Source organism: Leishmania infantum, chromosome 19 (genome assembly GCF_000002875.2).
Source record: "Leishmania infantum JPCM5 genome chromosome 19".
Taxonomy (NCBI): Eukaryota; Euglenozoa; class Kinetoplastea; order Trypanosomatida; family Trypanosomatidae; genus Leishmania; species Leishmania infantum.
The window spans coordinates 254664-281819 of NC_009403.2; the positions used below are offsets into that span (position 1 = coordinate 254664).

At 57.5% G+C, this 27156-nt stretch overlaps 5 protein-coding genes across 5 annotated transcripts; all 5 read left to right on the forward strand.

Annotated features, from left to right (window-relative positions):
- Positions 1 to 8276: 8276 nt before the first annotated feature.
- Positions 8277 to 10610, forward strand: LINJ_19_0600 (hypothetical protein, unknown function; the record flags this gene model as incomplete). The annotated part of the gene is made up of 1 exon (XM_001464985.1): positions 8277 to 10610. The coding sequence occupies one exon, from the start codon at positions 8277 to 8279 to the stop codon at positions 10608 to 10610; it is 2334 nt and encodes a 777-aa protein (XP_001465022.1).
- Positions 10611 to 16328: 5718 nt separating this feature from the next.
- On the forward strand, positions 16329 to 16610 carry LINJ_19_0610 (conserved hypothetical protein; the record flags this gene model as incomplete). The annotated part of the gene is made up of 1 exon (XM_001464986.1): positions 16329 to 16610. One exon carries the CDS (start codon positions 16329 to 16331, stop codon positions 16608 to 16610), a length of 282 nt encoding a protein of 93 aa, XP_001465023.1.
- Positions 16611 to 18025: 1415 nt separating this feature from the next.
- LINJ_19_0620 (conserved hypothetical protein) lies at positions 18026 to 20260 on the forward strand (the record flags this gene model as incomplete). Its single annotated transcript, XM_001464987.1, has 1 exon — positions 18026 to 20260. The coding sequence occupies one exon, from the start codon at positions 18026 to 18028 to the stop codon at positions 20258 to 20260; it is 2235 nt and encodes a 744-aa protein (XP_001465024.1).
- A 689-nt stretch (positions 20261 to 20949) lies between these two features.
- On the forward strand, positions 20950 to 21387 carry LINJ_19_0630 (putative histone H3 variant; the record flags this gene model as incomplete). Its single annotated transcript, XM_001464988.1, has 1 exon — positions 20950 to 21387. The coding sequence occupies one exon, from the start codon at positions 20950 to 20952 to the stop codon at positions 21385 to 21387; it is 438 nt and encodes a 145-aa protein (XP_001465025.1).
- A 2084-nt stretch (positions 21388 to 23471) lies between these two features.
- LINJ_19_0640 (putative extracellular receptor) lies at positions 23472 to 26228 on the forward strand (the record flags this gene model as incomplete). Its single annotated transcript, XM_001464989.1, has 1 exon — positions 23472 to 26228. The coding sequence occupies one exon, from the start codon at positions 23472 to 23474 to the stop codon at positions 26226 to 26228; it is 2757 nt and encodes a 918-aa protein (XP_001465026.1).
- Between the last annotated feature and the right edge of the window lie 928 nt (positions 26229 to 27156).

Below are 27156 nucleotides of genomic sequence, written 5' to 3' on the forward strand. Positions count from 1 at the left end.
TCGCCGTCTGCGGCCGAGAAAGGCGCCGATGTGAAATTATCGTCCGGCTCTTGAATGGACGCAGTGAGCACAAATGACGAAGCATAAAGTTGCATGAAAGGCAGCAGAGGACCCCGTTACCGGCAGCCTGGGCTACCTCGGTACGCGGCGGCCGTGAGCGGGTGATGGGTCACCTTCCGCAATATTGAGAAAGTGGCGGCGCCGCTTGTGGAAGACATCGACCGTGCGCCACGTCGCGTCAGCGGCATTCATTAGGCATGGCACGGTGATCCGCAGCGTCGACTTGGAGCGGCGCACCCTTGACGACGTCCTATCTCCAACAACAACCCTTGTCGTTGCTTGCGCTGCGTCGTCGCTGCAGAGCACGGTCGCCTTCCCCGTGGTGATTACCACCCCACGCGGAACCGACGTGGTCGAGCTTTCTCCAGATTTGTCGGCGTTGTGATCCTAGCCGCTGCGTATCACAAACTACACCGCTGCCGGCTTCCTCGCCGGAGGTATCAGTGGCTCGTGGTGTGCGCGTGCACACACCATTGCAGACGACACGGACGCGCAACGCCAAAATGAAATATATATATATATATATGTATAGTTTTTTTTTTCAGCAGCGTTCAGGGTGACGCGAGCGGTTTCGGCCACGCGCCCTTGAAACCCCCTGCACGTGCACGATGGGGGGACGATGATTTCATAGTCACCACTTCAGCGCGATCACTGTCATTTCTCAGCGTTTTAGCGTGCTCCCTAGTCCACGGCACAAGACTGGGAGCCTGTCTCCACCCAAGCTATGAACGCAAGCGCGACGACGACGCCGCGCAGAGCGGGGCAGTGGAAGTGCGCTGCCGTCGAATGAGGACCTCGCCACGCTGGAGGGCACGTCCAGCATCGCCGCTGAGTAAGGAATATTTCGATAAACGTGAGCGGCCACACTGAGCAGCTTACACCCAAGATATCCCTCCGCAAAACCCTAGCAGCGGCAAGCGGCGCCGGCGGCTTTCCATTCTCTCCTCGCCGCTTTCTCAAGAGGCTTGCGCAGCGCGATCGCCCCCCTCCCCCTCCCTCCAAGTTACGATGCGCGTTGTGACACTGTGTTGCGCCTCTTGTCCGCATCCGTGTATGCCCGTTTCCAGGCAGCGACTGTGGCGAAGGTGTCTTCGTCGTACACCATCCTCGCTGCCTCCTTCCTTTTTTTCTTCTCCCGCATCCGTACTGTGACGTGATAATACGCACGCCCAGGGGCACGCCTGTGCTGAGGTGGTACTGGAAATGGATACGCTCATGACCGCAGATTGCGGCGACGCTGCGGTACGTCTCTCTCTCACGTTTCTTTTCTTCGATCTCCCCCTTTACGTGCGTCTTCTATTTCGGTGATTGTGACCCTGTATGCACTCGCTGACGTTTTGTTGCTGTTTAGTGGTGGTGTGTCCTCCGTTGGCGTGTGCCCGCGACCGTGTGTGGCACTCTCCCTCTCCGCATCTGCCTCCTGCACTGTTCCCACGCCATGCTACGTTTCTGCGTCGCACAGGCTCGCCTCGCGTCGCGTTGTGGGCCTCCGTTGTTTCTTTTTCTTCGTTAGAGGCGTATGTGTGCCCGTGTCTGTGTCTGTGTATGCGTGTCTGTGTGCGTCTTCACTGACCCACGCCATCTCCGACCCCATAACTGCTCCATACTCTTCCTCGCTTCTGTTGCCCATGTATCCTTCCCGTCCCCTTTCTTGCTGTGCTGTGCGACCTGTTAGCAGCTTCTCTGTTCGCACACGCGTGTATACATGAATATTTATACCTGTCTGTGCTGCGTGTTCTGTTTCCATGCTTGCACCGAGATCGTGGGTGTTGGTGGTGACGAAGGAAGCGGAAGAGACTGAGGAGCACGTGTGCGTGTGTGTGCAAGGAGGGGGAGGGGGCTCTTGTNGTGCACCCCCCCCCACCCACACATACACCCACCCACCCACACACATATCCCAACGGGTGCATCGAGCCCATGAGGAGTAACGCTTTAAAGACCTCAAGCGAAGCGGAACGACTGCTCTTCCTGTATTTGATGCTTGCGCTCTCCGGTCTGCGCTGTCTCGCACAACGCGCCCACCCCCAGCCCTCTCCCCACTCTCTCTTCTCTCAAGTGAGTTATCAGGTGCGAGGGAGAAGCGAGAAGAGCAACCACTTGACAACCACGTATAGAAGGTGTTTGCCACGTACTGCAGCCGGTCGGCTCCTCCCTTCTCGGCCACGATCGCTTTTTCCACCTCCCTGTCGCGCTCCTTTTTCACCTCCCTTGCTTTACCCCCTTCTCCCTTCTACTGTGAAACACACGCCCACACCACATGCACGGGCACAGGATGCATTCGACAACACAGAGCCCGCTTCGTTTGCGTGATATATATATATATATATGTATATATATATATATCATACGCTCTCTGTCTTTGTTCTAGGGGTTTCACAACTACACGTTCCTCCACCCCTAGCCCCTCCACCCCCCCCGGGATCTTTCCTTCGTCGTCGCACACCACGCCTCCCCACACCTCAACATCAGCGACTGCGACGGTAGCGAAGTGCGAAGAACGTACAAAATCGAATTCACGATACCGTGATACGAACAAGAAAAGGGAACAACAACAACGAACGTACGAAAAGTCAGAGCCACGCACGGCGCACATCTACCACCACCTTGTCCGGCAAACGAAAAAAAAAAGAACAAGGGACGGGCGACCCTACCTCATCTCTGTCTCTTGTACGCTTGCTCCCTTCTCTGGTGCATAGCCGTCTCGTGTTCTTCGCTCACCTAATCCCTCTCTCTCTCGTTGTTGTTTTTTGCCACACGTACGGTCTTACTTATCATCGGCGCTCTGGAGCACCACGAGAAAAGTGCGCACCCACAAGGCGATCAAAAACAGGACTGGCCGTTGCCGCACCATCACGTGCCGCAGCACAAGGATCACCGCACACCGCCACCTGTCAAAACAACAACGGCCCCCACGACAAGAGAACGTCACCAAAGAAGCGGAAAGAAAAGCGTGTAAAAAAGGAAACGCTAAGCAAACACGGAAGTTAGGTGAGGCCATCGCGCGCTCTGGACGTTTCTGTTTTGTGTGTGTGTATGTGTGTGGCATCAGTCCGACCTACATGGAACCAACGTGAGGCAAAACGGACGTGCAAGCATCTCTTCGCCTCCCCTCCTTTCCCCCTCTTTCCGTCCTTCCTCCTTCCACAGGCCCTACACTCCTCCACACGCACACAAAATACTTTATAGAGGCACGTTGACGGACGCATCTCATCTCGTGCCTCCATCGACTCTCTCTCTCTGTTTCCATTCTCCGTACACTTTTTTTTTCTGCCAAACCCCCCTCCCCCTTTTCCCTCCCCTCACCCCTCGCCTCTCGCTCCGCTTCCCTCCCTGTCCCTCGCGACCCTTTACAGGTATCGGATCGATCCCGCAGCATCCACACATACCCCTCGCACACACACACGTACACATATACACGTTTTTTTTCCTTCTCTTTGCCGCACCTTTTTTTTTTAATCTCAACCTTTCAGTGAACGGATACAAGAGAGGGAGAAGCAGAGCAAGAGACACACAGGGTTTCCATACCGAAAAAAGCGAAAGACAGACATTGCCGGTTAAGGAGCGCACTCGTGACTGTATGAGAGCAAGTGCGTGCGTGAGTGAGTGTGTGTGTGTGTGTATATGCACCTTTGTGTATCTCAAACTTCTTTTAGATAATATATATATATATATCGATCCCGTCTTACCGTGCCGATCTCCCCATCCTATTTTTTTTCGCTCTACGCACCTTTGATCACCTGCAGCCCTGCCTCACTGTCTACGCGCGTTTCCTTTTCCCCCGTTGCCGTTGTTGTTCGTGTGCGTGTCAGGTACTGTCTACTCGAAGTAGCCGCCGTCTGTCGCTTTTTAGTTGCTTTACTTTCCTGCATTGGTGCCGTGCCCCCCCCCCTCTCTCTCTCGTTCTCTTTCCTTTTCGAGTTGGTTTGGCTGTCCTTTTCTGCTTCCGTTTTGCTTCTCTCTTCTTTGGTTCGTTTCTGTTTTCTCAGACACAGACGCATACCCTTTCTCTCTCGCTTTCCTTCCGGCCTTTGTCTCTGTCCCTCTCACGTACTCCTTGACACTCGCGGACTTTGTCACGTTTTTCTTTGCTGCTCTCCTCTTTTTTTTCTATTTTTTTCTTTTTTTTGATTGCTCTAGTGGGTTACTTCTTCTTTTGTGTGTTCTCGCGCTCTCGTCTCGGACTCGTTCTCTTGTCGTTGTTCTCCCTACCCCTTTTCTCCCTCTTGCCACCCGTTTTTATATACCGTGGTTCTTTTTCTCTCTCTCCTCGTATCCTCCTCTTCCTCTTGTGCGTGCGCGCGTGTGCCTTCACGTCTTGTCCATCTTTCTGTTTATTGTTCGCTTTTAGTGTAGCTCGTCGCCTCTCTCTCTCCTCTTTCCTGTGCGCGTGTGCATTCTCTTTCCTTAGGGTCGCCCTCTTCTCTCGTCTCCCTAACTCTGGTTCTGACATTGCCAAGTGTCTTTCTGTTTTCTTCGCTCTGCACCACAGGCGTGCGTGTGCGTGTATCTTTTTACCCTCGGGGTACCTCTTTTCTGGTGTGACGATCGCCGTACATTTTTTTTTGCTGCTGCTGCCGCCGCTGCTGCTCTCGCCCTCTCTCTCTCACACACACACGAACACATAAAGCAAATTTGTTCTTGTTGTTTACTCAAACTTAGCGTCTTTTTTCTCGTTTTGTTGTTGCTGCATAGACTCGTGCTTGCGTTCTCTTGCTAGCTCTCCGTATTTCGTTGACTCCTCTGTCTCCCTGTGTTGTCGACGCGTCGTTTGTGAGTCTCTTGCAGCTGCCGCTGCTTCTACCGCCGCCCCCTCCCCCTCTCATCCCGCTGCGTCGCTTCCACTTGCTGCTGCTGTTGTTGTTTTCGTTTTCTCCCCTTTCTTGATCCTCCCTCACACGTTTCCCTCCTGTTTCTATCGCCCGACCTACTCGACATACGACGACGGAGTGGTCGGCCGCAGCTGTTGGACTCTATGTGTGTGTGTGTATGCTCTTTTTTGTTTCGGCACCCTCTCCTCTTAGTATCCCTCATCTTCTTTGCGCCCCATCTCTCCTGCACCCTTCTTTCGCTGTTGTACGCATCCTTCGTTTCTTTTTCGCTTGCTCGTTTCTGTTCTCCTCGCCATTCCCAGCACCTCTTTCTTATTGTTGTTTGCAACGTTGTCGGCTTCGTCATCCATCCATCACAGCCGCCATCACGGCCTCCTCTCCTTCGCCTTTCTGAAGTCCTTTTTCTGCTCTGTGATCGTTGCTTCCTTTTGTGACGGTTGTCTGCGACGGTCTCTCTCTCTGTGCTGGCACGCAAGGGACCTCTTCGGTCACCACAATCACCACCGATACTCGTCCCTGTCCTCCCCTTCACCTGTGAGACAGGCGGGGTAGGAAAAAAGGATCGCAAGGCAGGATTATCTTCGCTTTGGGCGGTGGATATCGGTTGCTGCCTGCCTGTGCTAGCATCTTGCGTTTTCTTTGGCCTGTCTCTTGATCACCACCACACACGTCGACCCCTCCGTTCCCTCCCCCCCCCTTCCCTCTCCCTTCTTACTTCCTTCTATCTTTTTGTTTTTGTGTGTGTTCCCGTTTTCAGCAGAGGATCATCGACTCCGTTTCTTTTTTCCTATCGCTGATAGATTGTGTGTGTGTGTGTGCTTCTGTGCGTGATTTGTGCGTGCTACGCCTCTGGTTCCGTTCCGTCCCCACCCCACCACCTTCCTCCTTTCCCCTCTCTTCCCTTGCAAGCTCACGCACACACCAGACGCGCTACTCAGACAGACGTTCGCTATTTACGTGTTGTTTTTCTTTGCGCCTCCCCCTTTTTTTCAGCTGCCTCGCCTCTTCGTCTCTCCCCCGCAGCCGGCAGTGGAAAGGGCCAAGTGAGCGACTGTAAAGGTGGGGGATTCCGGAAGCCTGGCAGACAAGGCCCACACGAGCAGGCAGACGACGTCCTGCGGAGACCAAGTGTCATCAGGGTAAAAGGTGTGTTCGGTTATTGTCGCTCTCTTTCTTTTTTTTTTTGGCTTCCTGCCTTTTCTGTGCTTTTACCGGCGCGGTCTTCTCTATCCCTCCACATCCTTTTTTTCCGCCACTTTGGAGGACGAGCACAACACAACAAGAGATTGCGCTGCTGCGTGCTGCGGTGCGTCCTGAGGTGCCGAGCCAGACAACAAGCAAGTGGGCGAAAAGAAGACTGAATCCCACGCCGCGTCTCTGCAAGAAGAGGCACGCACAGAAGAGAAACAAAACATGGAAGGCAAAGGACGAAACCGAGAAATCGAACGGAGCGCTTGTAAGTAGGGACAACTCTTTCTTCCCTTGATTTCTGCACCAGCGCAGCATTAACTCTCATTCCCAGATACGCTTTTTGGTTATTGCTGTTTTTCTCTTTTCGTGTGGCCCTATCCTTTACCGAGAGCTCGGCACAGACCCGCGCGCGCGAGCGCATCCGCATCTCTGTACGAGATTTTATCACCTTGGTAGCAGCACATAAAGAAAGCAGTTCCAGCAGACAGTACGTATCGCCTTAGCGTCGTACCGCCCTCCCTCCCCTCCCCCCCCCCCCCACGCACACGCACCACCACCAGCGCCAGGTAATTGAAAGGGATTCTCAGACTCGCGGCCCGCACAGGTAAGAAGAGGAAGACGAAATCAAGCCGATCAAAACAGTAAAGAGCGTCCAAGCGAACGATTGAAAAGCAGCCGCAGTCTCAAAAATACAGAAAAGAAAAAGTAGAGGCTCCGCGACGTGGACGTGTAACCTTTCCCTTGTGCGCGTACTTCTACGTGACTGTGTACGCAGATCATCCTTGTAAGTCTCCCCTCGCCCTCCCCACTTATTTCCCATTTTTGTTTCGTTGTTGTGAGCCTTGTTGTATTTACTCTTGATGGACCCCCCACGTCACCACCCCTCCCTCCCCCCTCCCTTCCTTCCCCTCAAAACATAACCCCTTCTGGCTCTTGGGCAGTGCTTTCTTTATGCTTAGGTGAGTGGCTGCCCGTTTACTGTTCTCTACTTCGTTCTTCGCTCCTTTTATCATTGGTTCGGCATTCCTGCCCCTTCTTTGCTGGCGGACCGAGCGTGCGTTGCCTTGGCCGGCCCCGCAGTCTTGTTGTTGTTTGTCTCCTGCAAGTGCTGATCTTCCCTCCCCTTTCCTCCTGACTTCCTTCCTCTTCACTTCGCCTTTTCCGTTGAACGGGGACACTCGTTTTGTTGCTGTTGGTCGTGCTTTGCGGCAAGTGGCGGTGGGCAGGAACGACAGCTAGCACGAGGCTTGGCGAAAGGATCGGGGCAATCCACGACATTTAGGGCAGAGGATACCTCCCCCCTCCCCCCGCCCCCTCGCCCCTCCCTCCCTCCATCCTCACACACACACGCACAGTGTGAAGAAAAAAAAGACGAAAACACAAGCGGGGAATACCGTCAACGGGGCGCCGCCACGCTTGCCCTTATATATATATCGATCTGTATACGTATATCCGCCTTGTCATCATTTCGGTCTTTCGTTTTTGTAGTTGCCGCCGTCGTTGTTAATTCCTTCGTGTGCACGAATTCGCCGGCGCTTGTGCACACCTCCCGTCTCCCCGTGTCTGCTTGTGCGCCTCGTTGTATGGGTAGCTTGAACGTTGGGTGCCGCCACTGCCGTCACTCACACCATCCCTACTACTGGCACTGCCTACCCATCCAGAACCTTTCCTTCTCCCCCCCCCAATAGTGCGTGCGTCCTTGTGTGTATTGCGTGTGTGTCCTCGCCTCCCTTTTTGGGGGGTTGAGAAGTGTACCTCCACAGATTTCTCCGTCCGTGCCTCTGCGCATCTGTATCGACAGATTAACACGCCTCTGCGTCTCTCTGTTGGGTGTCTCTGTTAGAGCTCCCTTCTGCGTGCGTTGTTGTTTTCCAAGTCCACGCTCCGCCTTTGTTGTTGTGGCTCGTCTCTCTCGCCCTTGTTTTCGCTTCCCCCCCTCCCTCCCTCGCTCTCTCTGTGCGCGGGGGGGGCCGTCCTTCCTTTTTTGCCCCTCTCCGCGCCTTCGCGCGTTATCTGTTGTGTGGTGGAGTGAGTGGTTGCGTAAGGGAGCACGTATCCGTCGCTGATTACGCCTGTGTCTGTCTGTGTGTGTGTGTGTGTGTGTTCTTCTCTGTTGAATTTGTGGTTTCTGTTCTCGTGAGCCTCCCCCGCAACCGCCACCGTCACCACCACTATCCACTCGCCCCCCACTCAGTCATGTACCCTCGGGCTCGGGCTAAGGGCGGCACGCAAGGAGCCGGACACGGAGATGGCGACGCAGTGCCCGCTGCCGCTCAGCCTACGGCAGCACCACTAGCCTGTGACGCTGCCTCATCGTCCGCCACAGCGGTCGGTCATCGTGAGCCTGTGCACTCCTTGCCGAGCAGCGCTGCCAGCCACCACGCCTCCGCGGGTAACGGAAACCGAAAGAGTGTGCATGCCTCTCAGCAGCAGCCGTCGCCACTCCCCATGCCACACATGCAGTCCGGCATTTATGGTGAGGCGATGCAGGATGCGGGTGCCTCGTCGCTCACACCGCTGCCGCCGCCACACTTCTACGTTGGCAACGTGCATCACCACGGCAGCAGCTTGGGTGGCAGTGCGCACCGCTCTACGACGTCGTCCTCATACGATCAACAAAAGCAGCCGTTGCCGCGGCCGTCGCCACTTCGCATGAACGGCCATCAGGGAGACTGGCTAGCGGGCGCGAGCAGTAGTCCGACGATGAGTGGCGCTGTACAATGTGGCTCTCCTGCCGGCATGGCCACCGCCAGTGCGACGGCGCAGGTGTCCTCCTCGCCGCACAGCCGCGCAGACAGCAGTGCTGTGGTGACACCAATCATCGGCGTCGCTGCGACCAGCAGCAGCATGACCGCTCCCCCGATGAGTGGCGCGGCCCCTGGCGGAGCAGATTACCGGCCACCGGCGGTCTATGGGGAGGTGAACCTCGGCAGCAGTATTGGTGCCGGTGCGTCGATCACAAACAGCAGCAGTCTCACGTCTCTTAATCGCGCCAGCGCCTCCTTGAGTGGCAGCCTCGTCAACACAGTCAACGCAACACGCAGGTCGTCGTGCATGGCTGCCTCGATGGCAGGGGTCTCAGTCGGAATCAGTACGGCCGTCGGCGTAGCCGCTCCGCTGCCGCCTTCCAACATGGGCGCCGGCGTGCCCATCGTACAGGTGGGCATGACGGAATCGAGCTGCCCGGCTGCGGCGCCTGTGCGTGCCGGCGTTCCCGGGGTGACGAGCCTGAAGATCACGGTGGGCGGGAGCACGTCAGTGATCGCCGCGTCCGCACCTCTGTCGCCGCTGATGAACTCCCCATTACCCGCTCAACAGCAGCCGCACTCCCAGGCACGGCAGCCGCGCTCAGCCGAGCGATCAACACGCCCGCTCCACGCGAGCTCGGATGCCCGTAAGGGCGGCGGCGCCAGTGGCAAGGGCGACACCCCAGTCCCGGTGGGCGGGGTGGACAATATTGACGTTGAGTCCGATGAGGATCGGAGCTGCTCGTCTGGCATGGGACCGACGAAGCCAACCGTCGCGCAGGCGGAAGCGCGGTATCGGTATCTCTACGATGAGTTCCGCAAAGTAAGCGGGTTGCGCGCGAAGCTCGTCGAGGAGAGCGAGCGCATGAAGCGCGAACAGACAGGGCTGCGAGAGGCGCTCGACTTCTACCGCCGCAAGATCGCCTCAGCCGCTGAGGAGCGGGAAGCGCTCTTGGCTGACTACCGAGAGGACGTGCACAATGCGTTGCGCCTCGCTCAGGAGCTGGCGGCGGACGTTGCCGCTGCGCACAACAGCGGTGATGGTGCGTCACGTCCGGCTTTAGCGACCAACGGCGGCGAACATGGTATCCCCGTGGCGTCTGCGCAGCAGGCGCTCGACGCAGCCATTTCCCGCGTTTTGGCCAGCAAGGCCCCCATCGCGGCGGCAGCTGCCCCCAGCGTCCCTCCCACAGGAATTCCGGTGCCGTTGGCCCCGCTACAGGGGACGGCGGGCTTCTCTGGATCGCCGCTGCTGTCCATCGGGGAGCAACTCGGCCTGCGGTACGGGAGGTGGATGGCGATGCGAGCTGCGGCGCCCTGCTTACCCATGATGGACGATGAGGCCAGCTACCCGGACCCTAGTGAGCGACATCGTAGCAGCACAGGACCGCGGTATGAGCAGGGTATCCTGTTGCGCGACGAGATACGCGATGTGTACTGCAATACCCACGCAGCGATAAGCACGTACATGACTAGCCTTGACTACGGCTTCGCACCCATGTCCAGCCAGGACAGCTACCCGCCTGCGGGCTGGCAGGGGCAGCGCCATCAGCAGCAGCAGTTCAGTAGCGAGTATCGCGGTCTCCACTTTCACGTGGACATCCCACGCTTCCACGCCCACACGGTGTCCGGCTTGTCGGATCCGGGAAACGCCGTCGGAGATTGCACTGGAGGACAGAGCACGCCGGTGCACACTGCATCCTCGCAACCACCACCATTACCAGAGCCGCCGTCGTCTTGCCTCGCACCACAGAACCCCCGGATGGCACCCGCTCTCACGTAAGCGAAGTACTGCCGCAGCCCCCTTTCCCCTCTTGAGGGGCCCATCGGAGAAAGCGCGCGGCTGACCCGGCATTAGTGAGAGCACTGGGTGAACCGTATCGGCGGCGAAGGGGTTTCACTGTACGCGTAGGCGAAACGTCTGGTTGCGTCTGTCTCTCCATGCTAATCTGGGCGATGTTGGGCGCAGGGTCGGTCGATGGTGGGGGCGCGCACGCCGATTGGTACCCGCCTCTTTCTCCGGAGAGAGCAAGAGGGCAACGACCGACACACAACACTGCACCAGCTACCAATGCTGCTGCTGGCGCTCTGCTCCGTTCTCCCTTCCACATTCTTGCCGCTCCTTGTGCGTGTGTTGTGATCACCCACACGTGGAGATGGCTCACGGTGCCATCGACCCCGTCCCCTGTCCCATGGCTCTGGCACGTATGATGTGTCTCTCTCCATCCCTCTTTTTGTTCTGTATCTGTGTCGCCCTGTCGATGAACATGAGACACCGGCGAGAACGAGAGAGAATGAGAAGGCGGTGCGGATGCAACTGGCAGACAGGATCACGCTATTCGAGCATGCGCATCCTTTTCCGGCCCCTGTCCCCCTCCTTTCCTTATGCCCCACTGCTCTGTATCGCTATCTGTGCATGTATATACTTTTCGCTTCTTGCTCCGCTCTGCCGTGGATGCATGTGTGTGCGTGTGTCTTTAGGCTCACCTGTTGTGGTGTATGTATATAGTGTATGTACGGTATGTATGTGTGACCCTGTGCTCTTCTCCCTCGCTCTTTTTCTTTCGCCGCCCTCTTCTTTGTTGTTCGCTTGTTTTGTTTTTGCTTCTTCTTCCTCTTCCGCACCATCCCTCACCTCTTGTGTAGTTATTTGTTCCGTCTGCGCCGCTGTTGCGCCCTCACTCTCTTCCTCCCTCCCTCCCTCCCTCTCAAGGCCTCCCCTTACCTCTTCTTCGTTGTGATTGTAAGTTTTACGTGCTACCCTCTTCTTTTTGTTTTCGCACGCTCTGTCTTAGGGATAGTGCGGTCGGCTGCGTTGGTTTTGGGTTCGTTGGTTTCACGCGCGGTGTGTATTGTGTGCGTGTGCGGACGTTTGAGTCTGTCTCTCTTTTCCTTTGTTTTTGTTATCTTTCTTGTGGACCTCATCAGCGGACGTGGCAGCCACCTTCTCTATTTTGCCGCTTATTTTTGGTTTCAATGTCTCCTCGCGGATGCGGGCTCGTGTGTGTCTTCACTCTACCCCCTCCCCCACCCACCCTCTCTCTCCGTGTGTCGCCGCCGCTGCCATCACCACCGAACGAACCAGCATTTCGAGACCTAGCTTCGTCTCTGTTTTACATCAATCGATACCACAAAAAAGGGAAGCTCTTCTCCCCTCTTTTCCCCACCCAACCATCGCAACGGCAAGGGACAGGAATACGCAGACACGCGCCCCCCCCACACACACACACGAAAAAAAACTTCGCTTACTCAGCTTCTATCTGTTCATCTCTCTCTCTATGTGCGCCCTCTTGCTCGTTGATTGACGGATTCTCCTCTGCTTTTCCGTTTTTTTTTTCTCGTTTTGGTTGTGGAGGGGACAACAGCAGCTTGTCTTCTTGTCGGCTACTCGTGTATGGCGAAGGCCCTCGACGCGAGGGCACGCTGTGGTGTCCATGTTCTTCTCAAGCCGCCTCGATGTGAGCCATCGTGGACAAGAATACAGGGAGAAACAGCGATGTAGTCGTTCTCCGCCTTTTCTTTGAAAACATATGTCCGCTACGCTCTCGAAGTCCATTACTCTCTGCGACCCTGATGTACAGCGCCTTAACGAACGAAGGAGTGGAGCAGCAGGCCTTTCCAATCCGCCCCTCCCCTACCCCTCCCAAACTCGAAGCGAACACGAAAATGCCCATTCCGAGATAAGACGAAGCGTGAAATGTTCATGGTGCCCTCGCCGGCTTCTGGATGGCTGCCATCGGCTCTCTTCCTTGTCGCCGTCGTTTAACTGCCTGCTTTGTGTGCATGTGTGTGTTCGCCTTCCCGGCCATTGTGCTTGCTTCATGCGCCTCATTCTGCCACACACACACACACACACACAGACGCATATACAGGCTCTCTTCCCTCTTGCGCCGACTCAGCGCCTCAGTGCTGACGTCTCCCCTGTCTTATCCCTTTTTGTTGTTGTCCGTTGTTATGTCGGCCTCCTTCTCTTCTGCCGTCTTCGTGTTTTGTGCATCCCTTCCACCTTGTGTCTTGGTGGTGGGTATCGGTGTGTGCCTGTCGGTGCTGTGTGTTTCTTGCTTGCCGCTAGCCAGCATCTTTATTGATGTATTTCTTTTCGTTGCTCTCATGATCTGCGTTCTCAGAGGCAGCAGCGGCAGCAAAGATTTTTTTTTTTTTGAAAAAGCAGCTCGTTCTCATGGTCATGTGTACCTGCCGCATCTCACGTTTTCACTCGGTGTATCTGTACAAGCGAATCGCAGAAATCTCCAGCCGATATACACACACACATATCTATACGCTATGGTTATATCTGGATATAGGTATTCACATATGTATGTAGTGTATGTATATGGAAAATGCGGTTACTTCTCTATGTTGGTTTTTTGTATGCGTGTGTACGTCTGCTGTTGGGCGGGCGGGGTGGTGTTGAGAGAGAGGCAGCGTCGACAAGGACGTATGCAACCTTGTTTGGCATTGTTGGTTTTAAGTTTTGCGCTTCTCTCTTTTTTCTGGTTGACTTTTTCTTTGTCTTCAGGTTTGCGTCGCATTTTTCCGTCTTCTGTCGTGTCTGTCGGTCTGTGTCTACGTGTTTCTGCGTGTATTCGCCCGTGCTCCCTTCGTTCCTGAGCGCGCCGTCTTCATCCTTCGCCGCTGGTGATGCATCATCACATGCACGTCTTTACGTTGATGATCATCGCTCCCTGCAGATGTCCCTCGCCCTTGTTTCTTTTGGGTTTTGTCTCTCTTATTTACCTATTATTACTTTTTTTTCGCTGTTGCGGATTGTGTTTCAGCTGCCATAGGCAGTCAGTGACGCACCCACACACGTGCTGGCAAGTACGCGGATGCTGTGCGTGCGGACGCATGCAAGTGTGGCGAGAGTTTGGGAAGGCGATTTGCGACAACGAAAAAAAAATATGTATAGATGCGGGCACCAAGCGCGCGGATGCATGCGACAAGTGGGGTGCATGTTGTGCCCTTTGTTTTTTGTGCTGCTTGATCCTTATTTTCTCCCCTCGCTCCTCGCTTCATGGCGTCTGTGTGGATCGGCTCCTCACCCCTCTCTATTTCTCACAGAGGCCCTCCACTTCGGCAGCGGTGCCGTTTACATTGGTGCGCATTTGCACGCGCCTACGTCTCTTTATTGTTGTGTCGGTGAGTATCCCCTACACACCCCTTCCGCGATCTCTTCCGAAGCAACTCTTCGCCTTTTTCGCTTAGTTCGCGCGTGACGGGTGCGAATGGACGTTGACATCGACCTGTGCGGTGCCCCGCTAAGCGGCATGGAGCCCTGTAGCATTCCATGGTCTGTGGTGGTGTTCTCCACCGCTTCCGTGTGGCCTTCGCCCAGCCCTTCGGCCGCCCCTCTTCTCTTCCACTGGCAGCCTCACGAAACCACTCTTCTTGTGCCCCTGCGCCCTCTTGTTCGACACCTTTCTCTTCTTTCTTCGTCCCTACCGCCGCTCTCGCTCCCGTTCTCATTCGACTAAGCCAGGCATCGAGCCCCCCTCCCTCCCCTCCTCCGAGCTCCGCACGCGCACACACCACCTCCCTCATGCGCCGCGGTCGCGTGCGCTTCAACGCAGCACTCCCCGCCGGGCTGCGGTGGGGCTCTCCGGACGAGGAATAGCGAGCGGCACGCATGAGCCAACGCTCTCGTTTTGCGAAGCTTCCTTACCCATCTGCGCACGGATGGTGGAATTCAGCCAGCCATCAAATATCAGGAGCACGACCGCAATGTTTTATAATTTTCATGCATCCATAGGTGCAGCGGCAAGGGGCTGCGACCCCCTCGCTTGCCGCCACCTCGCTGAGTGCGGAGAGCAGCGGAGCTGGGACTCTACCTGCTGCGAAGACAACTCCATCATCGACGGCACGTCAAAGAAGTGTCATTGTTGTTACGGGCTCGCTCTCCCGCCCTCAGGGCGGTCGACGCGGGCCCCAAAATTGTGGAAGAGGACATATCGCGAGGTATCTGGGCACAAGTGCTGGCGCTACTGTGGGCCCGCCGCGTGCGCCTCACAGTTCAGATTGTCTCTGGTTACTGCGGATTTTTAACACACGGAGAAGCTCCACGAGCATGCAAAATGGGCGATGCCAGAGGCGCCGACGCCAACTGCATGAATTTCGGGACTGGCCACCAATATCAGAAGCCGCACTGGCATCCGCCTGTTGCCCGGAAGACGGACGCCGCCGCTTCCGCCCTCGAGTAAGGGCCCTGGATGCGGCCCGCTGCGATTAAGGCGCGCTGCCCACCGCCGGGGCCGTCTGTCGGATGCTGATCGTGCAGCACGCATGCAGGGGGGAGGAACGGGCAAGGACACGAAGCGCTCGCTAGGCGCACGGCCCCGATTCGACGGCAGGACGGTTTTGCCCTCGCAGGACCGGGACGCAGACCTGGGGGGGGGGTGCAGCGGAGGCGGGTGAGCAGTGGCTGCATCTGCGTCTGTGTTGCTGACATGTGTTCGTGGGCGGGATCGGGGCATACACGTTGGAGAAATACAAAAAAAAGGAAGGGCCTTCCCAGCTTGTTTTTGTTCTCTCACGCTGTGTCGGCCTTGAACGTTTGCTAGTGTTGCTTCCGTGTGTGTGTGCGTGCGCGTACCGGTCTGCCTACGCGGGACCGCAGGGTGCCCTGTTGGGAAGAGCAAGAAAAAAAAAACAGGAGAAAAGCTGGCCATCCACGTCTGTGTTTCTACGCGGCCATGTCTCTTGTGTCGGCGGCTAACACGACGACATGCAGTGGCGCGCAGAGGGGATGCAAGGAAAAGGGGCACAGCAGGTTGGTGCGCTTCATGACATTCCACATTCTTCCGCTTCAGTGGCGTTGCACAAGGTTTCAATGCGCGTACAAATATATAGAAGCATGTATACGCAAAGAAAGGAGCGCATCTTTCGATAAAAAAAAAGTATATCGAGCGGTCGTGACGCTTTCAACGGCAACGAAAGAAGTACGGATACGCTACGTTGTCCCTCACTCGCGCCTCATACTGTTGTCCAACGTCGTTGCGCGTCCCTCCCCTTTTTCTCCACTCTCCCCTTTCTATTTCGGCGGCATGATTGGCATGACTATCACATCTCCTTTTCGCCTACTCTTTCTATCTCCTTGTTTCGCTCATGTCTTGTCTGCTTGTGTAACCGCCCCAAGCAACACGCACGCTCGGGTTGTTTCTGGGTGGCGCCTCTCTCTCGCTCTCACTCTGATACCGTCCTCTCTCTATAATTTTTTTTTCGCGCTGCTCCGCCACACAACTCGCGTGCAAAACGTCTGCACACGCACAGAAACTCGCTGCGGAAACGTCGCACAGACGCGAGAACCGAACATACTTCCTCCCTCCCCACTCCTTCCCGATCCATTCCAGTCTGCTTCCGTATCTTGGTTGCACAAGCAAATAGGGGTGGTGTCTCTGGGTACCGCTGGATCGAGCGCGAACTTGTCTATCAAGAGTGCGTCGCCCTCAGGCAACAGCTGCTAGTTGTGAGACCCACGAAGCAAGAGTAGCTGCAAGGCGATAGAATGAACACGACGGCACTCGTGCAGATGTGGGCGCTCGTCGCTGTCGCGCTCTCCATTACCGCGGCGCAAGTGGCGAGCGCTGACTCCAAGACATACGTTGCACCGCACCCGACGGTGGGTCTCTCCTCCAAGGACGAGGAGTACCTTATCGGCGTCGTTTCCTTCGCCGCAGTGGTGGTGGCTTGCTTCATGGGTATCGCCTCAATGGTAAAGATCGACTATGATGATGACACGCTGCTCATGGTGGAGGTGCCCGGGGACATAAACCACGAGAAGGAGTAGGCGCCTGCGCGGAATGCGGTGTCCACAAGTCACGTGCGTGCCGTATGGTGCGTGTGGCTCAGCTGCCCTTGTTCGATCACTCGCTCCGAGTGCCTGCGTATACCCTCATTCTCCTCCTCCGTCTTTACTTCTTCCCGGAGGCGCAGCGGCCGTATAGGGGAGGAGGGAAGGTGGACATTGGCGATGCGGGTACATGCGCTTGCTTCAATATCGATGCATATATATATATATGTATATCTGTGTGCGCCGAGGAGTTGGATGAGCCTCGGCAACGAGAAGCGCGAGAGGAAAAAGATCGAACCGCGTGCGAGGGAAGAGGTGGAAATTTGAAAGAATTTTAGGGCCCGTCCATCACCCGTCCCCTTCCCCATTTACTTTGCGCTGCGTGTGTGTGTGTGTGTGTGTTCACGTGCGGTGCCAGGCGTGCTAAAGACGGGTCTGCGTTCCCCGCTGCGAGCGCTTACCCGTATTTGACGGTTTGTTGTTGTTGCTCATCGCCTCACTGCGGCCGTGCCTTCGCGTTGGTGCGCGGCCGTCATTGAGGCTTGAGCCGCAGGTGGATCTCTCCCGTTGTTTTTTTAGTGGCGCTTGCTTGACAGCGTCGAGGCGAGATCAAAGCACATGCCCTCACCGGTGAAGAGACGAGAGGGCCGCACCGCCGCGTGCTCGAACTCTCGAGCAGGGAAGAGAAAGGGGCACGTGTGAGGCACGAGTTCATCCCGGCACGCGCAGACGGCGTATTTTTGAACTGCCTGTCCACACTTACCCTGCGCCTCGAGAGCTCTACATGGGTCTGCGTGGATGTAAACATGGAGCACGAACGTCAGCGCTCTGCCTGTCTGTCTTCTTGCGGTACCCCCCCCCCTCCTCCCTCCTCTCTGCCCCCTCCCTCCCTCCCTCCCCATGCCCTTGCTCCACCGCCCACGGCGCACGAGAGCATGCGCCGGTGCATGTGGACCTCAAAGCGCCTTCATCGCACTCTTGCCCGCGTTGTGCCCTGCCTTTGCTTCGCTCTGCCGCGGTGCACGTAGCAGAGTGGCCACCTCGAAACGCAAAGAGGGAGGGCGTATCAAGACGACAACCTCCCCCACCCACCCAAGCCACCGCAACCACCCATCCGGCACAGCCAGCGTGCGCTCCGTGTGTGTCGACCTTGTTTTTCCTTCGCACGGATCCCTCTCACCGCATAGACTCTATACCCCCGCGTGCTCTCCCCCACCCCCTCCCACCTCCCTCCCTTACCCCCGAAGCTCACACACTGAGAGGGGATATACGCCAATTTTTCTACGCCACAGCAGAACAGGGCGGTCCTTGTCGTGCTGCGGTCTCTCCTCCCCGTGCCTGACACGCGGTAACTCTTCCTTCCTTTCTATCGACTGAGCAATTACCCGCTGTTAAGAGGAAGAGCAACGGCTATGCAGATTGAGGTGAAGCTCTCGCTGGAAGATGCGGAGAGCTACCAGCGCACCCTCAATACCCTCGCCAACCACCACCTCAAGGATGAGTGCTACTACGACTTATTTTTTGACTTTCCTTATCCCGCGCTGCAGGAGCGGAGTAGCGTGCTCCGGCTGCGCGTGCCGTGCGATCCGGCGTCTGTCTACGCCCGCTCCGCGGCCTCGGCTCCGAGCGCGAGTGCAGGCGGCAACGGCAACTACGACCCAGAGGCGGAGTACGAGGCGCTGTTGCGTGCATGTCGCGGCGAGGTCCCGCCGGGTATCGGCGCTGCGGCTGGTAGTAGCACCTTCGGCTGTGCGCATGCCGCGACCGTGATACCGCAAACCGGAGGCAGCGGCAGATCTGATCACGGACTCCCGCTCCCCATCTTCATCCCTGGCGCTGCCGGGAAGCTTATCCTGAAGCAGAAAAACACGGTGGAGCACGGCCACCAGATGAGCTTTGTGGTGGAGGACGCGCAGGTGCCGGCGGCGGTGGTGGAGGCACTCGTGCGCCTTGTCCCCGACTCCCTCTTCACCACTGGCGTTGTCCCTGCCTCGACGGCGACAGACGGCGGCGCGAGCAATATCTTTACCGTGTTGTCGGCATACGCACAGCAGCGTCCGCACAGCGACGACGGCGCAGGCGATTCTGCGATTGTGCGGATCCTGTCCCATCTGAGTGCCATTGCGCGCGCCTACGCGCCATCCAACGACGCTGGTGCGTCGGCCGCGGATCCTGATAGCTCTGACGCGCACTTCACGCAGGTTCGCTTTGCAGCAATGGGGACGCACACGGCTTACACGCAGCAGCAGCTCGCGACGTCGCAGCGGACTCTGAGCAAGGAGGGCGGAAAACTGGAAGATGGTGGTGGTGCTGGCGCCGTTGCGGTGGTGCCGCAGCTAGAGGCCGTTGCTGGATTCATGACACTGCGGAAGGTGTTTTCGTACGCCCCACTGATTGCCCTGCAGCAGGGCCTCGTCACGGCGCTCGAGCTCACAGAGAGTGAGCGGGAGTTCAGAGAGGGACTGCGAGTGCGGGTCGACGCGAGTTACCTTCTTCCAGGGCTTACCATTTACGAGCTTGAGGTACCAAAGTGCGGCGTCGCCGTCGATGACGTGGCGACGGAGGTGGGTAACTTCCTCCGCCAGCTTGCGGTGCCGTTCCACATGGGTAGCGAAAGCAAGTTTTCGAGGTACACGCAGTATCTCGCGGCAACCCGCGAAGCGGAGCGGGACGCGAACGACGTTAAGCTTCGACTAACAAACGTGAATGGGTACGAGGAGGTGCGACGCAACCTGCAGCAGCTGCTTGTGTCGACATCGGCCGCTACTGCACAGAGCTCGCAGGACCGACGCCACCTCTCAAACACCGAGGTGAACCCCGTGGAAGGCGAGGAGGCCGGGGCTGACGACACGTGGTGGCACACGAATCCGAACGGCTACCTACAGGAAACGAACGAGGACTTCTTCTTCGACAGCCCGGAGCAGACGCTGCGGCGCGGAAAGAGCTTCCTGCGACTGCGCAAGCAGCTGCACTCGAACAAGTACCTTCTCACTCTCAAGGCCCATCAGGTGTTCAGCGGTGGCCAGCAGAATTCGCTGTCGAGCAAGGTCGATGTGTCGGAGGTGGTGGCTCGTGCTCTCATCGACAACCCCACGCAGTTTCTGCACGAGTACGCCGAGCGCTTTGCGGTGGTGAAGACGGTGTGGAAAGAGTTCGGGGTGCGAGAGCTGTGCCGCACCGCCACCTTCACGACGGAGCGCCTGTCAGTGCCGTGGTGGGCTGCTCAAGCGCAGCAGTCGACGCTGCAGCGAAGCTGGGCTGCTGGGACAGCGTCGGCTCTCGCAAAGCAGAGCCAGCCCACCTACACCTCCACCTCTTACTATCTTTCCCAGCAGGAGCAGCAGCACCGGGGCTACGGAACGGCAGGCAAACTGCCACCCGTTCCGCCGCTGATCATCCATTTGGACAGGACGCTCTACAAGTTGCCAGCCGACGCGCAGGCGCCACGTATCCCGTTCACCCAGTGCCGCTCACGGGGCGACCGGCAGTGCGAGACGTACGAAATAGAGGTGACGAACATTGTGGCCCCGACAGAGCCGAAGGACGTGGTGGCCGAGCTGACGACGGTGCTCAATGGCTTAGGGGTGGAGTGGACCGTTGGGGTGCGCAGCAAACTGGAGCAATATTTTTCCTTGATGGACATGTGAGGCCACTGTCGCCCCAGCCTCCACCTCTACTTCCGCGAAGAGCGCTCGCGCCTGCTCTCTCCCCTTGTGCGTGTGTGTGTGTGTGTGTGTGTGTGTGTGTGTGTGTGTGCTTGCCCTCCGCGGCGGCTACAGAACGGAAGCCGACAAGCAAACCAGTGCACCGCACGTACGGTCTTGGCGTGATAGACACATACGTATATGTGTACACACACACATAGATCTAGACATATATATATGTTTGCATAGATGTATATGCATACCTACATGTGCATATTTGTATGCGTGTGTACGTGTACGTGTCTGTGTGTGTGTGTGTGTCTGCTCAGCTCAGACCCACCTCCTCCGTCTCTCCGCACCAACACATCCCCGCACGGGCTCCTTTCTTTTGTTGTTGTTCTGTGTCGCTTACCATGCTGTCTCCCTCTTATGCCCCCCTCCCTCCCTCTCCCCTCCCTCTCACTTCTTCGGCCTTCGATTTGCGTCTCCATTAGCCAACGCTTTTTTGTTGTTCTCCCCTCTTCTTCCGTCGTCGTTCCCGCAGTCCCAGCACCCACGCCCCTTCTCTCTGTCCGCCCTGTGCCTTGATCTGCTCTCCTTCACGCGCGACCTCAAGTGTACACGTACTGATATACACGATTCCCTCCACCCCACCCCCTCTCACTGCCACACCCGCTCACAGCTCCTTCAGTATGGCCGGCGTCACCAAGGCCGCTGTTGTGGCCAGCCACCCGAAGAAGAATGTGGCAAGTCGCAAGATGAACAAGAAGAGCCGCTCGATGGCCAAGAAGGAGGCCAAAGCGATGCGCGGAGGCATCGCTGATTCCAAGCGTCGTCGTCACTGGCGCCCAGGCACTGTCGCACTGCGCGAGGTGCGCAAATACCAGCACTCGACGGAGATGCTCATCGCGCGTAGCCCGTTCCGCCGTCTCGTGAAGGAGATTATGTCCACCTTCAAGGACACGATGCATATGCGCCACTCCGCCCTCGAGGCGATGCAGGATGCGACGGAAAGCTACCTTGTGAGTTTGCTCAGCGACGCGAATCTGTGCACCATTCATGCCAAACGTGTAACGCTGTACCCCAAGGACCTGCAGCTAGCATTGCGCCTCCGTGGAGAGCGCACGTGAAGAGAGCTTGAAAGATGGGGCGAGAGAAAGGGGAAAAAGTCAGAAAAGGTTCGGGTGAGAATCGTAAACGGGGCGGTGATGCGCGGAACCTGCCTATTCGCCGTTGCCGCTTTCTTGTCCGTTGTTGGGTTACCCCTCTGTATCTCTCTCTTGTGCGCTTCGATCCGTACTTCCGACGCCATCGCCGCCGTTATCCGTCGCACCGCAACTGTTCCTCTCCCCTCCCTCTGCGACACGTGCTCAGCTAGATTTTTTTTTTCACGCTCACCTGCCTTTCGTTGAGCATTTTCTTTTTGTATTCATGTGCGCGTGTGTGTCCGCGTACTCTTTTTCTTCTCCGCTTTCGCGTTGCGCGTTTCGAGGAGCGGCGGCTCTCCATGTACTCGTCCCATGTCTCTGTCTCTCTCTCTCTCTTGCTCTCTTGCTCTCTTCACCCCAGCCGAGCTCGTGAGTATGTGTGTACGCCGGTGCGTCGGTGTGTGGGTTACAGCAGGCAAAACACAGAAAAAGGAAGACGACGTCCCTGTAGCCGCTCGGTGTCCGTTTTTGCTCATCTTGCTGTGTCGGTGCATGTCTGTGTGTGTGTGTGTGTATCGAGAGACCGTTTTTTGTTCTGTTTCTCCCTTCCCTTCCCTCCCTATCTCTTTCCTTCCTCTTCTTTCCATGTCATGCTTGCATCGATGGCCTCTTCGCCGTCCACTCGCTGCCAGCGCCGCTGCCGCATTCCATGCCCGTATGTTTGTTTGAGTGTGTGTCTCTGGAGATTTCAGCGAAGATGGAGGGCGTTAAAAAACACCGACGAAAAAAAAAACATACACACACACACAACGTGAGGCACCCACACACGTGCGTGGATCTTTAGACGGTCGCAAAACGTTTTCGTCGCAGGGATGCGCCACGTCTGCAAGGTGTTGCTGGCAGTAGGAAAGAACTCTGCCTGCGCCCCTGTCTTAGCCGCCTCTCTTGCTGCCCCCCCCCCCTTCCAGTCTTTCGCTGGCTGTGGTGGCTGAGAAAGCCTTAGTGAGTGCTGAGGGGCTCATGCGCACCGTACGCCGCTGTTGCCACCACTTGCAGTGCATTTTGCAGAGACGCCCACCACCGCTCCCCCCCCTCGTCACGGCCCTCCCCACCCCCTCCCACCCGTGTCTTATTTCCGTGGAGGGGATAGGTTGCTGTGTGGGAGGGGGTGGGGGAGGGTAGGGAGAAAGGCAGGGTGCACCATTGGCGGGCAACGCACCGCCAGCCGCTCCAAGCCGAGCGCATCGATGCCTCTTGGCAGTATCGGCGCGCCGACTATTTGGTGATGCGCTGCCTGTCTCCTTCGGAGCGCTTTGGCGTCCGCCTTGTCGTTGCGTGCGGCTTTCTCACTCCCTCCCTGGCTCCCTCCCTCCCCCCCTCTCTCCCACTCGCCTTTTCTTCTGCTGACACTCATTTCTTTCCTCTCCCTGTCTTGTTCGGCTGTTTTTTACCGATGCCCACGCACGCGCACACCGCGCGGGTCCTTCCACCTCCTCGACACCGACCCGCACATGCTCGACAACAAAAAAAAAAACATGAACGTAAAGGCTGGTGACGGCCAAACAACTCGCCCCCTCCCCTGCCTGTCTTTGAGCGCTTCCTCGTTCACCATCAGGGCTGTCACAAGAACGAAAACAAGTGGTAGTCTTTGCTCCTTCTTGCCCCGCCGCCACGGTCAGCACCGCCGCCAGATACAGCTGTGCGCTCAGAGACCCCCACGCACCTCCTCCCCCCCCTCCGCGAGCTTGGTTGTGTGCTGAGAGCGACGATTCGGTGCCTGGTCTAGGACAGAAGGAAAAGCACGCCTTCATCTTGACCATTCCCATCAATCTTGTGGACCCGACAAGTTGGGGGGCAGCGCCGACACACGCACACGCAATCACGCCAGCCTGACGCAGCGGCCGCTATCCGCCCCCCCCTCCTTCACTCCACTCCCGGCTCGCTCTAACGACGAGAAGATCGCACGACGCCTGCCCACCGTCACTCCACTGCTAAAGTAAGGCTTGCTAGGCAGAAAAGGCACCAACACAAGCCCGCAGAAGAAAGGAAGACGGCGGGAGAGAAGCATGCCCGCATTGACTTCTGCGAAGCCTCGCCGCTCAGCGGTCGTGCTGCTCGCCACTGCTGCCTTCGTCATGCTTGTGTGCTTGCTAACCTGCAGTGCAAGCGGTGCAGCGACCGGAAACTCGAGTGGACTGGTGTGGGTGATTCTCACTGACCTCAGCCGCACCACCTTGACAGAGGTTTCTCTCTCGGAGGCGATCACGGCCTTCCTGACAAACACATCCGCGACGCACCAGTACCTGAACACTCTCTTCCGCCCTGCACCCATCATCCTCGACACTGGCGGCAATCTCCTCACCGCACTGACACAGATCACCGTCTTGCTGAGTAACCCGCTCACCTTCCCGAGCGTCCTGTTCCTGGCCGAGACGGCCGACGTGTCGGCATCCGTGGTGGATATGCTGCGGCAGAACGACACAACGTCCGACATCCTCATTATCTCCGCCCACTCATCGAACACGCGTCTGTGCGATCCAAAGACGAATCTGCGCACTATGTGCATGGTGCCGCGCGACATGATCAACGTCCGTGGGCTGCTCGAGGTCGTGTCGAATCAGCTGAACTGGTACTCCATGAGCCTGGCCTTGAGCAACGACGACTATGGCGACGGCGTTGCACAGGCCGTCACGTCGGAGGGGCAGACGGCGTCGACAACGGCGACTATTGTGGCGCACGCATTCATGAACGGCGCTGCCTCGACGACAGATGACGATGCGGTCGTCGCATCCCTCATCAAGTACCGCGCGCGGGGCGTGGGTTGCTTCCTGCGGGAAGCAGAGACGCGTCGCCTGCACGCCGCCGTGGAGCGCAACCGCCGTGCCGCCAACAGCGTTTTTCTCATCGCCTCGCGCGAGAGCCTGAATGTGCTTCCAGACCTGACCAGTGACGTCAATGGAACCGCGAAGCCGTGGGGTGCCATCTTCGTCTCTGCCTACACGCCTCCAGCGGAGCTCGTCAGCCAAGGCTTCTTTCCCACGACGCACGGAACCGCCGTGGATGAGTACGGCGCCTTCGTGCTGAGTCACCTCCTCGACGGCCTTCTCATGCTGGACGCTGCGAAGGGGGCGATCGACAACATGTCTGCGCTGCGCGCCGCCCGTTTCCGCGGCTACACCGGCAACGTTGCCTTCGACTCGATCTACTACCAGCGCGTCGAGACCGTATTCTCCCTCATCACGGCCAGCCACACGGTGCGCAACCCACTCGTGACGTGGACTCTGAAGAACTACTCGTCAGACGCGGCGCAGGTGAATGCGAACCCAAATGTGACAAGTGCCCTCATCAAGACGTCGCCGCTGCGCACAGCAAAGATCTGCATGGCGTCGCCCTCGAACTGCGCGTTCACGCAGATGATGATTTCAATGTTGTTTGTGCTTACGGCCCACAACGAAAACGTCGCAGACAACGACAGCGACAGCGTCTTCAACTTCTACCCTGTTGCCGTGAGCACGGGCGCTAGCGGCGTCATGGGGCTGGCGTCGTTGATCCCGATAGCTCGCTCGTGTACAGTGCTCACCGGACCGGGCTCCGACGCGGTTGTCATGGCTGTCACCCCTGTGGTGAACGAGTTTCATATCCCGCAGCTCGACTACGCCGTCTCGAACGACTACTTCACCGACAACGTGCACACGTATCCTTACTTCTCGCGGAGCTTGCCAAAGAACACCTTTGCGGATGTGGCGGTGACGCAGCTCTGCGTGCACTACGGGTGGGAACGCGTGATCATCATCACCTCAAACGACCAGTTCGGCATCTCGCGCGCACAGTCGATGGCGACGAGGATGCAGCAGCAGAACCTATACGTGGAGGCGACCTACTACCTCTCCGACGGTAACAACGCCACCGTGGCGGACTGCATGGAGAAGATCTACGCCAAGTTGGTGAGCCGCATCATCATTCTCATCAACCCATTCACGGCTGCACAGGCAGAGACCTTCTTCAGGCTCAGTGATTACCTCACCTACATGCGCCAGTACATCTTCTTTATGGACAGCGCGCTCTGCCACGCCGCTGCGGCCTCGGCGAACGGCGATGCGCTGCGTCAGAAACTGCCGAGCTCCATCTGCATCTACCCCAACGTGACGCAGACCCGCCTGGAGGCACTGAACACTCTCTACACAAGCAGCGACTACGCGACGACGCGGCAGGAGATGCGCAAGCTCATGAGTGACGGCGGGTTCCTCTCGTCGGTGGAGTCGTGTGACATCAGCTCCATCAGCCCCTACGCTGGCTTCGCCGTGGACGCCGGCTACGTCCTGATAGACTCCGTCTCTCGCGCCGTCGCTGAAAATGTGTCGCTGAATGTCGCCGCCCATCTGCTGCCCTACATCCGCAGCACATCCATTGACAACTTCGCTGGCGACTGCACCATCGACTCCACCGGCAACCGCCTCTACGCGGCCTACTCGATCAACATCCAGCTCTTGAATGGCAGCTCGCTCTTCATCGGCACCTGGAACTCGAAGGCGTCACCGGCGCTGGAAATTACGGAGTGGTCGTTTGTGTGGCTGACGAACAGCACCGCAGTACCGCTCGACACGTTCCGGGATGCTTCCTTCGTCCTCAGCACGGCCTTCTCGGCCTCCCCGGGGGCGATCGTGATTTCCATCCTCGGCTTCATCCTCACCATAGCCGTCTTCTACTTCTGCTACCGCCACTACCGCATGCAGAAACTCGTTGAGCAGGCGTTGGAAGCGAACCAGTTCCCGGTGACGGACGAGGAGCTGCGTTGCCTGCGCGGCATCAAGGACGACGTGTAGGTCACACAAGAGAAGAAAGGGAGGCGATGCGGGGGTGGGAGAGGGGGGCGCGATCACATGGATGTGCCAATAAAGCAGACAACGAGAGGAGACATCGATGCACGTGTGCTGGGCAGCGTGTGAAGGTGCCACCTCCTTTTATATTTTTTCCGTTGTGTGTGGCGGTGTGCTGAGTTTTCTGACGATGCTCTTGCCGATGCCTTTCGATGTCTGTGCCGCACTCCCTCTCTCTCTCTCTCTGTGACACCGACACGAGTCGGCGTGCTCGTGTTGTTGGCCGCATTGCCGTGCTCGTTATTACTCGAGTGGCCGTCTTTCTCGGTGGTCGTGGTGGTGGTTGGCAAGCCCGCGCGCGGTGCTGCGCGTGGTGCATGTAAGCAAAGAAATTTTGCTCTCTGCCACAACCCCGCGCCTTGCGCTGCGCCACCAACACCACTCTGCTTGTTTAACAACGAGGCTTTCTCTGTCTCTAACGGAAGCCCCTTGCTTGTGCGGGAGAGCCGCTAGTGAGCGTCGTTCTCTACCGCAAGCGCTTGTCCCGTGTGAGTGTGGGCTGTGGCCCTCTCACCACCGCAAAGATGCCCATAGAAAGAAGAGGGTGTCTCACCTGTCCTGGTCCGTGCCCTGTGTCTCGCAGAGACACAGGGCATACCGACTGGAAGGACAGAGCAGGGTCCGCGGAGGGGAGATGCATGGCCCGGAGTGCCGTCGCGTGTATGGCGTGGTCGTCGCCACGTCTCCTGTCCAGTGTGTCTCTCTCCTTCACCCCCTTGCTATCGTTCCCGGCGCTCCTATGCGGACACGGTCATCACCTCCTCCCCCCCCCACCACCACCTCTACTACGACCACCACCGTCGCTGCATCTGTTGTTTCTTTATTGAGGGCGAGGGGCTCTTCTGTTTTCGCCATCATTGAGCCCAAAGAAAAT